Genomic DNA, 13,218 nt, shown 5'->3' with positions numbered 1-13,218 from the left:
AAGTTATGAGTTTTAAAAATTTGGTGAATTATACTGCCCCCTACAGGTGAATTTAGACAGTACTGATGTCCCTTAACATCCTGCCTTGGCCCTGAAAATAATTATTAAGTTTCTTTTGAAAAAGTCTCAGTGTTGCTGAGATAGGCCCTCACTTCATGTTTGATCTCTCTCTCTCTCACACACACACGCACTCACACACACACAATATATGTGTGTCCGTGTATATATATATATACAATTAGGGCAGCAAGCAGTGTCCTCTCACAGCTTCAGGGTCCCCAGTTTGATTTTGACCTCAGGTTATCTGTCCCGCCTTATATTCAGCGTGTATATCATTCTTTAATAAATAAGTAAGTAATGCAATAATTGGCAAATTGCTGTGGTATAAGAATAGTGCTGCCTTAAGGCCCAGTCACACAGCCGATCACGCATAAATCACGTATAAATCACGTATAAAGTTGGCTTGTGCGTGATTGTCAGTGGAGAAATTGACCATTTTTTGGGGGTGTGCGTGGTCGAAAATCACCGATTAATTGCGCATGAACTACATACAAATCACTTACAATCACTTACAAATCACGCACATCAGCGCATAGGGTCAAAAGAGGGACAATTTCTGGTTTTTATTGACGAACACTCCACGCATAAACTGCGTATGAACCACATATAAGCACGCATGAACCGCACACTAGCACTGATGAACGACGCATAGAGCGCGCATGTCAGTGGATATCAGTGAAATGTACGTGTTACTACAGCGAGACATGCGTGATATGTGCGTTATTCATCAGTGAAAAGTCATCGACGTGCGCGGTAGCGGTAAATTTCTTGCGATCAACCACTAACGGTCCACGCATATGTCGTGCATTGTCCGCGTCAGAACTACGGCAAAGGACACACGAATTACGTTAAACGGCGCACAATCGCGCATACTTGTGCGTGATCAATATTTTTGAGCAGCTCAAAACCTGGAATCGCGCACAAACCCGATTCGTCGAACATCCACTGACAACTACTGATGCTCCACGTCAAAAAAACTTATGAATTACGCACAGCACTGATGAATCGCGCACGACTCGAAATTTATGCGCAATTCATGCGTAAATCGTAAGTTTTGGCTGTGTGACTGGGCCTTTAGGAAAGTAATCAGAGTGTAAATAGGAAGAGTAAAGAGTAAAATCAGGCCACGTTACTCCACTTGGTTATTGATCATTTTACTATAACACCATGTTCCCAAGTGTTTTACTCCTTACACAACTAAATAGCATTCCAGTTATTTATACAATATCGCAATTATCTAACAGCAATATCACAATTTAACTGTAGACAAGCTCTCGAAAGTAAATATGTACACCAGGTTGCTAGTATATGAGGTAAACATAGAGTAAATGCACATTAAATTTATAATTTTCATTACGTTTACAGTGTCTTGTAAAAGTATTCATCCCCATTTGTGTTTATCCTGTTTTGTCGCATTACAAGCTGGAATTAAAACGAATTTTTAGGGGGTTAGCACCATTTGATTTACACATTACTATAACTTTAAAGGTGAAAATTGTTGTTTAATTGTGACACAATAATTAAGATGAAAAAACAAAAACAAATCTGGTGTATTCACCCCCCCAAAGTCAATACTTTGTAGAGCCACCTTTTGCTGCAATTACAGCTGCAAGTCTCTTGGGGTATGTCTCTATTAGCTTAGCACATCTAGCCACTGGGATTTTTGCCCATTCCTCAAGGCAAAACTGCTCCAACTCCTTCAAGTTAGATGGATTGCGTTGGTGTACAGCAATCTTCAAGTTATGCCACAGATTCTCAATTGGATTGAGGTCTGGGCTTTGACTAGGCCATTCCAAGACATTTAACTGTTTCCTTTTAAACCACTCCAGTGCAGCTTTAGCGGTATGTTTAGGGTCATTGTCCTGCTGGAATGTGAACCTTCGTCCCAGTCTCAAACCTCCAGCCAACTCAAACAGGTTTGCCTCCAGAATTGCCCTGTATTTAGTGCCATTCATCTTTCCTTCAATCCTGACCAGCTTTCCTGTCCCTGCAGATGAAAAATATCCCCACAGCATGATGCTGCCACCACCATGCTTCAGTGTAGGAATGGTGTTCTCGGGGTGTTGGGTTTATGCCACACGTGGCGTTTCCCATGATGGCCAAAAAGTTCAATTTTAGTCTCATTTAACCAGAGAGTCTTCTTCCATGTGTTTGGGAAGCCTGCCACATGCCATTGGGTAAACGCCAAACGTGTTTTCTTAAGCAATGGCTTTTTTCTGGCCACTCTTCCATAAAGCCCCGCTCTGTGGAGTGTACGGCTTAAAGTGGTCCTATGGACAGATACTCCCATCTCCGCTGTGGATCTTTGCAGCTCCTTCAGTGTTATCTTTGGTGTCTTTGTTGCATCTCTGATTAATGCCCTCCTTGCCCAGTCTGTGAGTTTTGGTGGGCGGCCTTCTCTTGTCAGGTTTGTAGTGGTGCCATATTCTTTCCATTTTGCTATAATGGATTTAATGGTGCTCCATGGGATAGTCAAAGTTTGGGATATTTTTTGTAACCCAACCCTGATCTATACTTCTTCACAACTTTGCCTCTGACCTGTTTGGAGGCTCCTTGGTTCTCATGTTGCTTGCTTAGTAGTGTTGCAGAGTCAGGGTCCTTCCAGTACAGGTTGAGTTATACAGACATCACGTGACACTTTGATTGTACACAGGTGGATCTTAATCAACTAATTATGTGACTTATGAAGTCAACTGGTTGGACCAGCTCTTATTTAGGTGTTTCATACTTGTGCACACTCCAGATTTCTGTTTTTTTTTTCATCTTAATTATTGTTTGTATCACAATTTAAAAAAAAATTGCACCTTTAAAGTGGTAGGCATGTTGTGCAAGTCAAATGGTGCCCCCCCCAAAAAAAAAATTAATAAATATTCATTTATTCATTTTAATTCCATCTTGTAATGCAACAAAACAGGACAAACACCAATAGGGATCAATACTTTTGCAAGACACTCTATATGGTAGGTGTTTAAATAGTTCCTGAATCTAGGTACCTAGTAAACTGACAAATCAGTATAAATAACTAGGATTTTTTTTTTTTTTTTGTATTAGAAATGGGTCGAGAGTTATAGCTCCAGTGCTTTTACTAAGTATTAAGAACAATGTTGTGTCTGAGTGCAGTGCATCGCACATGGAAAATAATAAAACACTATTGCATTTCAGCACTTGCAGGAGCTTAAAAATGTGGATTTTAAATACAGAAGAAATACCAATTAAAACATTAAAATATTCAACATAAAAATGCAATTATTTAACATCGAAGTACAGATTAAAATGTTATGCTGTTTCATACAATGAAGTGCATTGCAGCACAGGGTGCACACAAGTACATGCAGTGTTTCATGATTACCTAAAAGGATGGAGGACATTTTGTCTAAACATTAATAATTGCAATTTTTGTGGCTATTTAAATGAGTAAAACCTGAATCGTTCATTAAAATGTTATTGCCTGTTAATTTTCCAGTTCACAGTAAAATCAGCAGTGTTTCTGATTCTGATTAATATTAAATACTACAAGAGTGATGTTAAGTCTGGTGGGTTCATCCCTGAGGGTTCCCTAGAAAAATACATTTAAGATTATTTACAAATTACATCATCTTGTTGTGAGGCATGGTTTCAAGAGAGCTTTTTGCTGCTTCCGCTTCCTGAATTCTGCTGACGCGCGATGAAGTCCATGATGAGATGAGCAGCTTTCCGAGGACGCTCCATCACCACAGAATGGCCACAGTTGTCCAACAGATCAACCTGGCATCCGGGCAAAGTATTAGCCAACACAGACGCACCGGAAACATCCAGCACCTGCACACAGTCATATGATAACGCTATAGGATATCAAAACATTGTGTCAAAACAGACATGTACAGGAATGATGTGGCATGGGCACAAATGTTTACACACCCCACATTTTATTCAGTGGGGGAAAAGGAAAATGTACCTCTACATTGGTATGTATTTTACCATGTGTCTACTACAGTGGCAAAGTGTTACTATTAGAGCTGGGACTTGAGCTCAGCCAAAACTTAGCCAGACACACCAAAAAAGCAACAGGGCAAAGGATTTTGCAAGGGATTAGCAGCAGGGTGTCACGTAGCTCTGTTGTGTGTAGTTATCAATGTTGATTTAAAAGTAAATAAATTGCATAGAGAAATGAATACTTAAGTCTGAAAAATACTGGGGCGAGTGTGTGTAACTGATTATAACCAGTCAGTTACTCTGATAATAACTAAAAGTCTCTGTGTGGCTAATAGAGGAGGCGAAGAGTTCATCTGTCAGCATTTATTCTGGAAAACAATGAATGACGGGACGATCAACACACGGAGACAGGGGAAAGATTCTGGCATCACCCTTTCCAGACATCCCAAGCACTATTTAAAAAAAAAAAAAGGACTAATAGTTGTTTAGTATAGATAGATAGATAGATAGATAGATAGATAGATAGATAGATAGATAGATAGATAGATAGATAGATAGATAATATTTGAGCCAATGTAAACAGCGGATGTGTGTCAAAACATTCTTATATCAAAAAATAATCAACATATCTTGGGAAATATAATACACACACACACACATATATATATATATATATATACACATATATATATATGCGGCACGGTGGTGTAGTGGTTAGCGCTGTCGCCTCACAGCAAGAAGGTCCGGGTTCGAGCCCCGTGGCCGGCGAGGGCCTTTCTGTGCGGAGTTTGCATGTTCTCCCCGTGTCCGCGTGGGTTTCCTCCGGGTGCTCCGGTTTCCCCCACAGTCCAAAGACATGCAGGTTAGGTTAACCCTTTGGTGACTGACCCCTTGAAAATGGTTCCTCCAGGAACCATGACGTTTCAGTTGTCAAGACAACGGAAAAACTAAAATACAAATACAAGAGCATTTTGTTTTGTGCACAAGAGCATTGTGACGTATCTTTCTGTTTTTGTATTTTAGTTTTTCCGTTGTCTTGACAACTGAAACGTCATCGTTCCTGGAGGAACCATTTTCAAGGGGTCAGTCACCAAAGGGTTAACTGGTGACTCTAAATTGAGCGTAGGTGTGAATGTGAGTGTGAATGGTTGTCTGTGTCTATGTGTCAGCCCTGTGATGACCTGGCGACTTGTCCAGGGTGTACCCCGCCTTTCGCCCATAGTCAGCTGGGATAGGCTCCAGCTTGCCTGCAACCCTGTAGAAGGATAAAGCGGCTAGAGATAATGAGATGATATATATATATATATATATATATATATATATATATATATATATATATATATATATATATATACACATACAGTGCCTTGAAAAAGTATTCATACCCCTTGAACTTTTTCACATTTTTCCACCTTACAACCACAAACTTAAAAGGTCCCTTTGCATCGTTTTTTCATTAGTTGTGCGGTGGTCTCTAGTATGAATGAATGCCCTGTGCGCCGGTTTTGGTGAAAAAAATGCTGTGGTTCTCCTGTTTCTGGCTGTTCTAGTTTGGTGGAGGAGTGGGTGGCGGGAGAACGACAGGATTTCAGCTCTTACTCATTAATATTCATGACATGTAAACGTTTTACCTCTGATTGGCTAACAGCAATCAGTAAACGTTTTACCTCTGATTGGCTAACAGCAATCAGTAAACGTGTTACCTCTGATTGGCTAACAGCACTGTGACGCTACCTCCAGTGGGTCAGAACAAGCGGATGTGGGTGTCTTTGTAAAACCTGTTTCGATTGGCTATTATGGTCTCGACATCGATGTTTGTCAGTGAATGGAGTCAGGGAAGGTAAGTGGCAGAATCACTGCACCTGACAGGAATTAATGTGTGTTTGCGTGTCTTCCCCAGTGACCGCGCCCTATAAGAGGAGAGGGAGAACAGAGGAAGGGAGCTCTCTCCCCAACCAGAACGCTTGTGTGTGTGCACGTACGAGTGTCATTCATTCATTCATTCATTCATTCATTCATTTATTTATTTAATTGAATACTCCCTGCGGCAGCGGCTCTCATCAAGGCACGAGGCACAGAGCAGAGCTCGCCTCGGGGGGTGTGGGGGGAAATAACGTCCCCTGGCTGGGAGCTGACAGGCCCTGGCAGCGCTGGTTCATTCGGGAGAGGGCAGGGGTCGCTGGCTGCCAAGTCTGGGGAGGCTGGGACCTAGGGTTAGGGTTAGGTGAATTATGTCCCGAGGCGCGGAGCTAGCCCGCCCAGGGAGCACTCTTTCGTTCGGGAGAGGGCAGAGACCGCTGGCTGCCAAGTCTGGGGAGGCTGGGACCTCCCCTGCCCGAGTTACGAGTGTGCAAAGTTGGGCTGGAGCCGCCGTTAGAAACGAAACTGATGCGGAGCAACGCACCGCGCCTCGGGGCAAATTACGTCTCTCTCCTCGTGCTTTCTTCCCATGGGCGGTCGCAAGCCAAGGTGGGTGAGGCCATGAATACTAATTTTCGAAGTGATGTCACTTCGTATGGCTTTTTCTGATCCGCTCGTTTTTCCGACTATTTTCTTTCATAAGCTAATACAGGGAATGGGAGTAGAATTACATTTTCACATGCAGCATGCATATGCAACTCGGAGTGAACTATGGTATTTCAAAAAGAGCCAGTATTAAACGTTTTTGGTGGAAGGGCACCTTTAAAAAATTTTTATTGAGATTTTATGTGATAGACCAACACAGAGTAGCACATAATTGTGAAGTGAAACGAAAATGATAAATGGTCTTCAAAATTTGAAACAAATAAAAATCTGAAAAATGTGTTGTGCATTAGTATTCAGCCCCCTGTACTCTGATACCTCTAAATACAATCCAGTGCAATCAATTGCCTTCAGAAGTCATCTAATTAGTTAATAGAGTCCTACTGTGTGTAATTTACTCTCAGCATAAATACACTTGTTCTGTGAAGGCCTCAGTGGTTTGTTAGAGAACACTTTAGAACAAACAGCATCATGAAGACCAAAGAACTCACCAGACAGGTCAGGGATAAAGTTCTGGAGAAGTTTAAAGCAGGGTTAGGTTATAAAAAAATATCCCAAGCTCTGAACATCTCAAGAAGCACTGTTCAATCCATCATTCAAAAATGGAAAAAGTATGGCACAACTGCAAATCTACCAAGACATGGCCATCCACCTAAACTGACAGAGCGAGCAAGGAGAGCACTAGAGAAGCAGCCAAGAGGCCCATGATCACTCTGGAGGAGCTGCAGAAATCCATAGCTCAGGTGGGAGAATTTGTGCACAGGACAACTATAAGTCGTACACTCCACAAATCTGGCCTTTTTGGAAGAGTGGCAAGAAGAAAGCCATTGTTGAAAGACAGGCATAAGAAGTCCCGTTTGCAGTTTGCCAGAAGCCATGTAGGGGACACAGCAAACATGTGGAAGAAGGTGCTTTGGTCAGATGAGACCAAAGTTGAACTTTTTGGCCTAAACGCTATGTGTGGCGGAAAACTAACACTGCTCATCACCCTGCACACACCATCCCCACTGTGAAACATGGTGGTGGCAGCATCATGCTATGGGGATGCTGTTCTTCAGCAGGGACAGGGAAGCTGGTCAGAGTTGATGGGAAGATGGATGGAGCTAAATACAGGGCAATCCTGGAAGAAAACCTGTTGGAGGCTGCAAAAGACTTGAGACTGGGAAGGAGATTCACCTTCCAGCAAGACAATGACCCTAAACATACAGCCAGAGCTACAATGGAATGGTTTAGATCAAAGAATATTCATGTGTTAGAATGGCCCAGTCAAAGTCCAGACCTAAATCCCATTGAGCATCTGTGGCAAGACTTGAAAATTGCTGTTCACAGACGCTCTCCATCCAATCTGGCTGAGCTTGAGCTATTTTGCAAAGAAGGCCCAATCCCAATTCTAATTTCTACCCCTCCCCCTTCCCCTCCCCCTTCCCCTTCCCCTTGGCCCTTCCCCTTGAAACTGAGCTACAAGGGATAGGGCTTGAAATTCAACCATTACGTATTGGGATAGCCCTTCAACGATCGCATACGTCATCGCGTACCTCCGTCAGCGTTTACGTTAGCAAAACGCAACCAAATGCGTCATTGGCTGCGACCAGCCGCTACAGTCAGAGCCAGAGGCAGAACCAGAAATCTCTGCTGGCAGGGTGTGATCTGTTAACTAACACCACTGAATGGGATATCTTTGGCGCTTCGTGCACCACATCCGACAGAATGAGGTGTCAGAACACTCATGTAAACAATAAAAGCGAGAATAACAGAACAAAACGTACGCAGTCAAGCAACCGAAAACAATACTCACTCCCAAAGCTTTTTAGCAGCAGCTTGGATTTCAGAAATCGCTGCTCATTCTCAGCTCGAAAGCGAATCAAGCGGCGTGTTTCCTCTGGATAACAACTTAAAACATGTAAATAATGGAGAAAATACATTTATGACAATCTTTCGCCGCGGGAACCGCCATCTTTCTGAAATCCGCATGAAATCTCGCTGAAATCCGCATGGCATTGTGGGAAATCACTCAAACCCCTTCGTTCGGAGTCAGCTCCAGGAAAATCTCCGTTTGGAGGGGTACAGAAGCCCTACCCCTTCCCCTACCCCTCCGCGTTAACTGGGATTGGGATACCCCTACCCCTTCACGTGAACGCGCAAAATGGAGGGGAAGGGCCAAGGGGTTGGTCCAAGGGGTGAAATGGGATTCGGCCGAAGAATGGGCAAAAATTTCAGTGTCTAGATGTGTAAAGCTGGTAGAGACATACCACAAAAGACTTGCAGCTGTAATTGCAGCAAAAGGTGGCTCTACAAAGTATTGACGCAGGGGGGCTGAATACTAATGCACATCACATTTTTCAGATTTTTATTTGTTTAAAATTTTGAAGACCATTTATCATTTTCGTTTCACTTCACAATTATGTGCCATTCTGTGTTGGTCTATCACATAAAATCTCAATAAAACACTTTTAAGTTCGTGGTTGTAAGGTGGAAAAATGTGAAAAAGTTCAAGGGGTATGAATACTTTTTCAAGGCACTGTATATGTATGTATACATATGTATATCCACATACATACACACACACACACACACACACACACACACACACACACACTGTATTAATGAATATTGTCCATGCAGGATTCACGAGGTCAGCTTCCCCCTTTCCAGACATCCCAAGCACGATGATGTCCACAGGTGTGTTACACTAATTAACGCCCCATCAGAAACACTAGTGGAACCATTAACGGAACCCAACAAATTAACAGATTTTACAATAGAGGGATTTGAGGAAGTTCACAAAAAAAGAAAATAAAAAACTTTTATTCATATAAAATTATGGACATTGCTACATGTGTGGAAGAAGAGTCTGGAGGCAGAAATCTTAGTTCCTCGGTCGTTAGCCTGTGCTACTTGCTCTCGATATCACTGACTTGACCACTAGCATTGGCCTTTGAGAAAGCCAAGGATGATAAATTTTTGGTCCCTCCCACTATAAATCAAAATCTGATTGGTTAATTCATCTGTCACTTCCTACATAAACATACACTGCCGGCAATGAAGTCCTAACCAATGAGTGAGCAGCTCTAAACTCTTCTCAGCCTGGAGACAACAAACAAACAAATCTCATTGGATAACTCGATTTTAATGTTTTCAGGACAGTAACCCTTTCATTTCCGATGCAAATTTGATAGAAAATGAGGCCAAATTAGAATCAGGAGAGAATAATTATCATGAAATTATGAAAGAATGAAAGAAATTAAATATGACATTTGAAATGATGATATGTTTGGGCCTTCTCTGGACGGTTCCTGCTGATCTGATCTACTAAGTTAAAAATACAGTGAGGGTGCAGCATGTATACAATTCAACACAAAACAGTATAAAGTAACCAATCGAATATACTAAATACTGATTCTTTCCTCAGGAGAAATATCTGCTCTTGACTGGATTCTCAAAGACGGCTCACAAGCCAAATATACAGTACATACAGTCAGGTTCATAAATACTTGAACAATGACAAATGCGTTCTTATTTTAGCTGTCCATCCAAGTATACTGGCTTTGAAATTAAATATTGTATATACACATTAACTGGCCACTTTATTAGGAATACCCATCCACTTGGCTATCTAAAATCAGCCGATCCCTTGACAGCAGCACAATAAGATAAGCAGACCTTTATTATCGCACAATGGGGAAATTTCCTGTCTGCAGCAGCACAGTGGATAGCAGCAGAAGAGGACATATCAAGCCACACAAGTAAAAAAAAAAATACATATTATCTCAAGCCACTTTATCCTGTTCTACAGGGTCGCAGGCAAGCTGGAGCCTATCCCAGGTGACTACGGGCAAAAGGCGGGGTACACCCTGGATAAGTCGCCAGGTCATCACAGGGCTGACACATAGACACAGATAACCATTCACACTCACACCTACGGTCAATTTAGAATCACCAGTTAACCTAACCTGCATGTCTCTGGACTGTGGGGGAAACCGGAGCACCCGGAGGAAACCCACGCGGACATGGGGAGAACATGCAAACTCCACACAGAAAGGCCCTCGCCGGCCACGGGGCTCGAACCCGGACCTTCTTGCTGTGAGGCGACAGCGCTAACCACTACACCACCGTGCCACCTATATATATATATATATATATATATATATATATATTTTTTTTTTTTTTTTTTTTTTATACCTAAGATAAATACTAAATTAGAGGAATTATGAAGTAGATGAAAACACACTTATTGCACATATCAGGTGGTCGTAATTACAAAAGATAAAAAAGGAAAAAAAATGTAAGATGTTTGCATCAAATCATGCAGATACAAATCAAGAACTTCAGTTAATGTTTACTTCAAATATCATAATGGGAAAAATTGTGATCTCAAGGTGTGACTTTCTTTCACTGTGGCATGGGTGTTGGTTTGAGCCAGATGGGGTTTGAGTATTTCAGAAGCTGCTGATCTCCTGAGGTTTCCACACACAACAGTCTCTAGAGTTTATACAGAATGGTACGAAAAACAAACAAACAAACAAAAAACACTGAGTGAGCGACAGGTCTGTAGGTGGAAACAAACACCTTGTTGAGAAGAGAGGTCAGAGGAAAATGGACAGATTGGTTCGAGCTGGGGCGGCACGGTGGTGTAGTGGTTAGCGCTGTCGGCTCACAGCAAGAAAGTCCGGGTTCGAGCCCCGTGGCCGGCGAGGACCTTTCTGTGCGGAGTTTGCATGTTCTCCCCGTGTCCGCGTGGGTTTCCTCCGGGTGCTCTGGTTTCCCCCACAGTCCAAAGACATGCAGGTTAGGTTAACTGGTGACTCTAAATTGACCGTAGGTGTGAATGTGAGTGTGAATAGTTGTCTGTGTCTATGTGTCAGCCCTGTGATGACCTGGCGACTTGTCCAGGGTGTACCCCGCCTTTCGCCCGTAGTCAGCTGGGATAGGCTCCAGCTTGCCTGCGACCCTGTAGAAGGATAAAGCAGCTAGAGATAATGAGAATGAGATGAAATGAGATGGTTCGAGCTGCCAGGAAGGATATAGCAACTCTTTAAACTCTAAGTTTACTGGGGGTTTTTCCATGAAGTTCATGATGTGATCTAATCCTACCTGATCCTGCTTCCCCCAAACGACTTGAAGTGGTGTTGAAATAAAATGCATGTTCTCATGTAGGCAGTGTCTCGATTTTTCTCCTGTCAGCTCCATGAACACTGAAACAAAATGAGAAGTTTTGCAGCCACGTCAACTTGAAGCAGGTACAGAGCAGCCATGTACAAAACATCAGTGAATGGAACTAACCCTCACGGTAGAAGTTGTTGTGCGGAATACGGACTTCGACCAATCCCTGAAGGATCTATATAAAAAGATTATGGCATTAGGAAAAGAATAAAAATAGAACCATAAGGATGCAATGCTTCACAATGACGAATATAAAATAAAGATCATATCATGGTCATTTAAAATATTAAACAACATTTTACATTTTCCAGTTTACACAGTATGTGTCACGATAATTATCTGATGTAGCATTTACAAAAATATTTAACATTTACATCATGAAAAAGCAAGAAAAAGTTAAATATTATAAGATTATACCGTACTTTAAAGGGATCCTCCAGTGGATTTATTCTCAAACTTATTTTAAGTAAAAGTAGTCGCAGATTTCAAAAATCAAACTTTCATTTTCAGAGACCAAATAGTGAAAAATGCATTTTTTTAGAATGCCGGATGGGTGGTGACATACTGTATGCAATGACGTCAGTTAGTGATCGCTTGGAGCAACTCAGCTGTTTATATTCTCTGTTTACATCGTAGTTTTGCTAGTTTTACAAGTATTTTTACTGAATTTATCAGTTTTTAAATAAGTATGCCTCATTGTGTAGCATATAAATGCCACAATGATGCTAAAAAGAAAGCACAAGCTGGAAGTAGACTGCATTTCCGCAGAGAAAATGCAAAGTGTGCTTGATCAGCTGGAACAGAGGGTCACCAACAGAAACTGGATCAGACATGAGACTTCATGCTGCAAAAATTTTTTTTTCACATGATGTATAGAAAAAGTGTGTGGCAAAGTGTGTGTAGTGTGTATAGCATAATGTGTGTGACCGCACACTCTAAAATCTCAGTTTTAAGTGACTCAGCACACAGCTGAGCTCTAAAATCTCTATTTTAAACCATGTCACACACTCTCTTTGTTAATCTACCCAGAACCAGCTGTAGATCATGTTAAAAAAAATAATAATTGAGCCATTTTAAACGAGATTTTAGAGTGCGCAGCTACACACACTTTGTAGAGATCATGTGAAAAAAAATATTTTGCAGCACGAAGTCTCACATCTTATCCAGTTTCTGTCGTTGACCCTCTGCTTCAGCTGATCAAGCACACTTGGCATTTTCTCTGCAGAAATGCAGTCTACTTCCAGCTTGTGCTTTCTTTTTAGCATCATTGTGGCATTTATATGCTACACAATGAGGCATACTTGTTTAAAAACTGATAAATGTGTTAAAAATACTTGTAAAACTAGTAAAACGATGATGTAAACAGAGAATATAAACAGCCGAGTTGCTCCAAGTGACCACTAACTGACGTCATCGCATACATCACCACCACAGGAAGCCCATCTGGTATTCTAAAAAAAATGCATTTTTCTTGAAAACTATTTAGTCTCAGAAAATGAAAGTGGGGCGGCACGGTGGTGTAGTGGTTAGCGCTGTCGCCTCACAGCAAGAAGGTCTGGGTTC

The 13,218-nt window shown here is 41.7% G+C and overlaps 1 protein-coding gene across 1 annotated transcript in view; it reads right to left on the bottom strand.

The window, feature by feature from the left end:
* Positions 1–2,953: 2,953 nt before the first annotated feature.
* Positions 2,954–13,218, bottom strand: part of abhd6a (abhydrolase domain containing 6, acylglycerol lipase a) — a 30,956-nt gene continuing 20,691 nt past the window's right edge. Inside the window, exons 7-9 of the mRNA XM_060910855.1 lie at positions 11,776–11,830; positions 11,587–11,687; positions 2,954–3,858 (exon numbers count right to left, since the gene is read on the bottom strand). Coding sequence (XP_060766838.1) covers positions 3,676–3,858; positions 11,587–11,687; positions 11,776–11,830 — 339 coding nt within the window. The 3' untranslated portion in view covers positions 2,954–3,675. The remainder of the gene's footprint in view (positions 3,859–11,586; positions 11,688–11,775; positions 11,831–13,218) is intronic.

This window comes from Neoarius graeffei, chromosome 26 (assembly GCF_027579695.1).
Source record: "Neoarius graeffei isolate fNeoGra1 chromosome 26, fNeoGra1.pri, whole genome shotgun sequence".
In the NCBI taxonomy this organism is placed as follows: Eukaryota; Metazoa; Chordata; class Actinopteri; order Siluriformes; family Ariidae; genus Neoarius; species Neoarius graeffei.
The sequence above is the reverse complement of the archived record's forward strand: the minus strand, read 5'-3'. Positions and strand labels throughout refer to the sequence as shown.